Consider the following 1,508-nt stretch of genomic DNA (forward strand, 5'->3'; position numbering starts at 1 on the left):
GACAGAAACTGAAAGAAGCCCGTCGTATATATGTATGTGTGTATATGTTGTGTATCTGTGTTTGTCCCCTCAACATCGCTTGACAACCGATGCTGGTGTGTTTAGGTCCCCGTAACTTAGCGGTTCGGCAAAAAGAGACCAATAGAATAAGTACTAGGCTTACAAAGAATAAGTCCTGGGGTCGATTTGCTCGACTAAAGGCGGTGCTCCAGCATGGCCGCAGTCAAATGACTGAAACAAGTAAAAGAATAAAAGAATAAAAGAATGTTACACAAATACAATAAAAATATTAAAACAGGACATAGCAACAGATGTCTTTCGACTAAGGACGAATTAAATTAAGCTGGCGTTGTGGAAATAAGGCCTTATGGGAGGAATACATGATTTCACAGGCACAGCTAGGAATAACGATGTTACACGTACAACGGCCGGCCATATATAATGGATTCTCCCGTGAATGACAAATGAGGATTCAGTAAAATAAAGTGGTAATCATGTTCTGTGGACACAGATGTGTCTCATGAGACCTGTTACTGCTTTGTAACCTTTTGGAAAATGATATAAGTTGAGGACTCAGTTTTTTCAAGTACTTGTGGATCATTTACTGTGTTGTTTTCTTGAGTGGATGGCAAGCCCTGCTTTGCTCCATACCACAAAACCACAATGACGGGTAAGGTTTTCATTTAGAAGAGCGGCGTTTTGCCATTGTGCCTTCATGCTTGCAAGCAGTTGATCCTAGTTGATTTTGCTCAAGTCTTTGCACTGAGGAGACGCAAGACTGGTGCCAAGTCCCATATTCTGATGTTTTCTTTTCCAAAGAAGTAAAGGAGAAGTTGCGTTGCTTCAGATTGTCTTTGAGACGCAAGAGTGGCGAGCTGGCAGAAACGTTAGCACGCCGGGCGAAATGCTTACTGGTGTTTCGTCTGCCGTTACGTTCTGAGTTCAAATTCCGCCGGCCGAGGTCGACTTTGCCTTTCATCCTTTCGGGGTCGATAAATTAAGTACCAGTTACGCACTGGGGTCAATGTAATCGACTTAATCCCTTTGTCTGTCCTTGTTTGTCCCCTCTATGTTTAGCCCCCTGTGGGCAGTAAAGAAATAAGACTGGCCCTCCACACTGATATATACACACATATATACTTTTCATGTCTTAAAGATGACTACTAATACTTCTGTATGTCTCTTTTTCTCTTTCAATTTCAGGGTGGCTGGAAGCCATGTTTGAACATCAGTACAGTGCTGACCTCTATACTGGTCCTTATGAATGACCCTAATCCTGATGACCCCTTAATGGCCGACATTGTAAGACCCTTTAATTTTTCTCTTTTTCTTGTTTTTTTTAAATCTTTACCTGCCCACCACAACAGAATTGAGATCCTAAAACCAAGGTGCCATGTAAAAAAAAACACCCCAAACTGCTGGCCTTGTGCCAAAATTCGAAAACTACTACTACTACTACTACCACCACCACTACCACTACCACCACCACCACCACCACTACGACCACC

At 42.4% G+C, this 1,508-nt stretch overlaps 1 protein-coding gene across 1 annotated transcript in view; it reads left to right on the forward strand.

The window, feature by feature from the left end:
* LOC106878276 (ubiquitin-conjugating enzyme E2 T) overlaps nucleotides 1–1,508 on the forward strand; it is a 16,076-nt gene that overhangs the window by 9,813 nt on the left and 4,755 nt on the right. Inside the window, exon 3 of the mRNA XM_052978068.1 lies at nucleotides 1,204–1,372. Within this exon, the coding sequence (XP_052834028.1) occupies nucleotides 1,204–1,372 (169 nt within the window). The remainder of the gene's footprint in view (nucleotides 1–1,203; nucleotides 1,373–1,508) is intronic.

This window comes from Octopus bimaculoides, chromosome 30, assembly GCF_001194135.2.
Source record: "Octopus bimaculoides isolate UCB-OBI-ISO-001 chromosome 30, ASM119413v2, whole genome shotgun sequence".
Classification (NCBI taxonomy): Eukaryota; Metazoa; Mollusca; class Cephalopoda; order Octopoda; family Octopodidae; genus Octopus; species Octopus bimaculoides.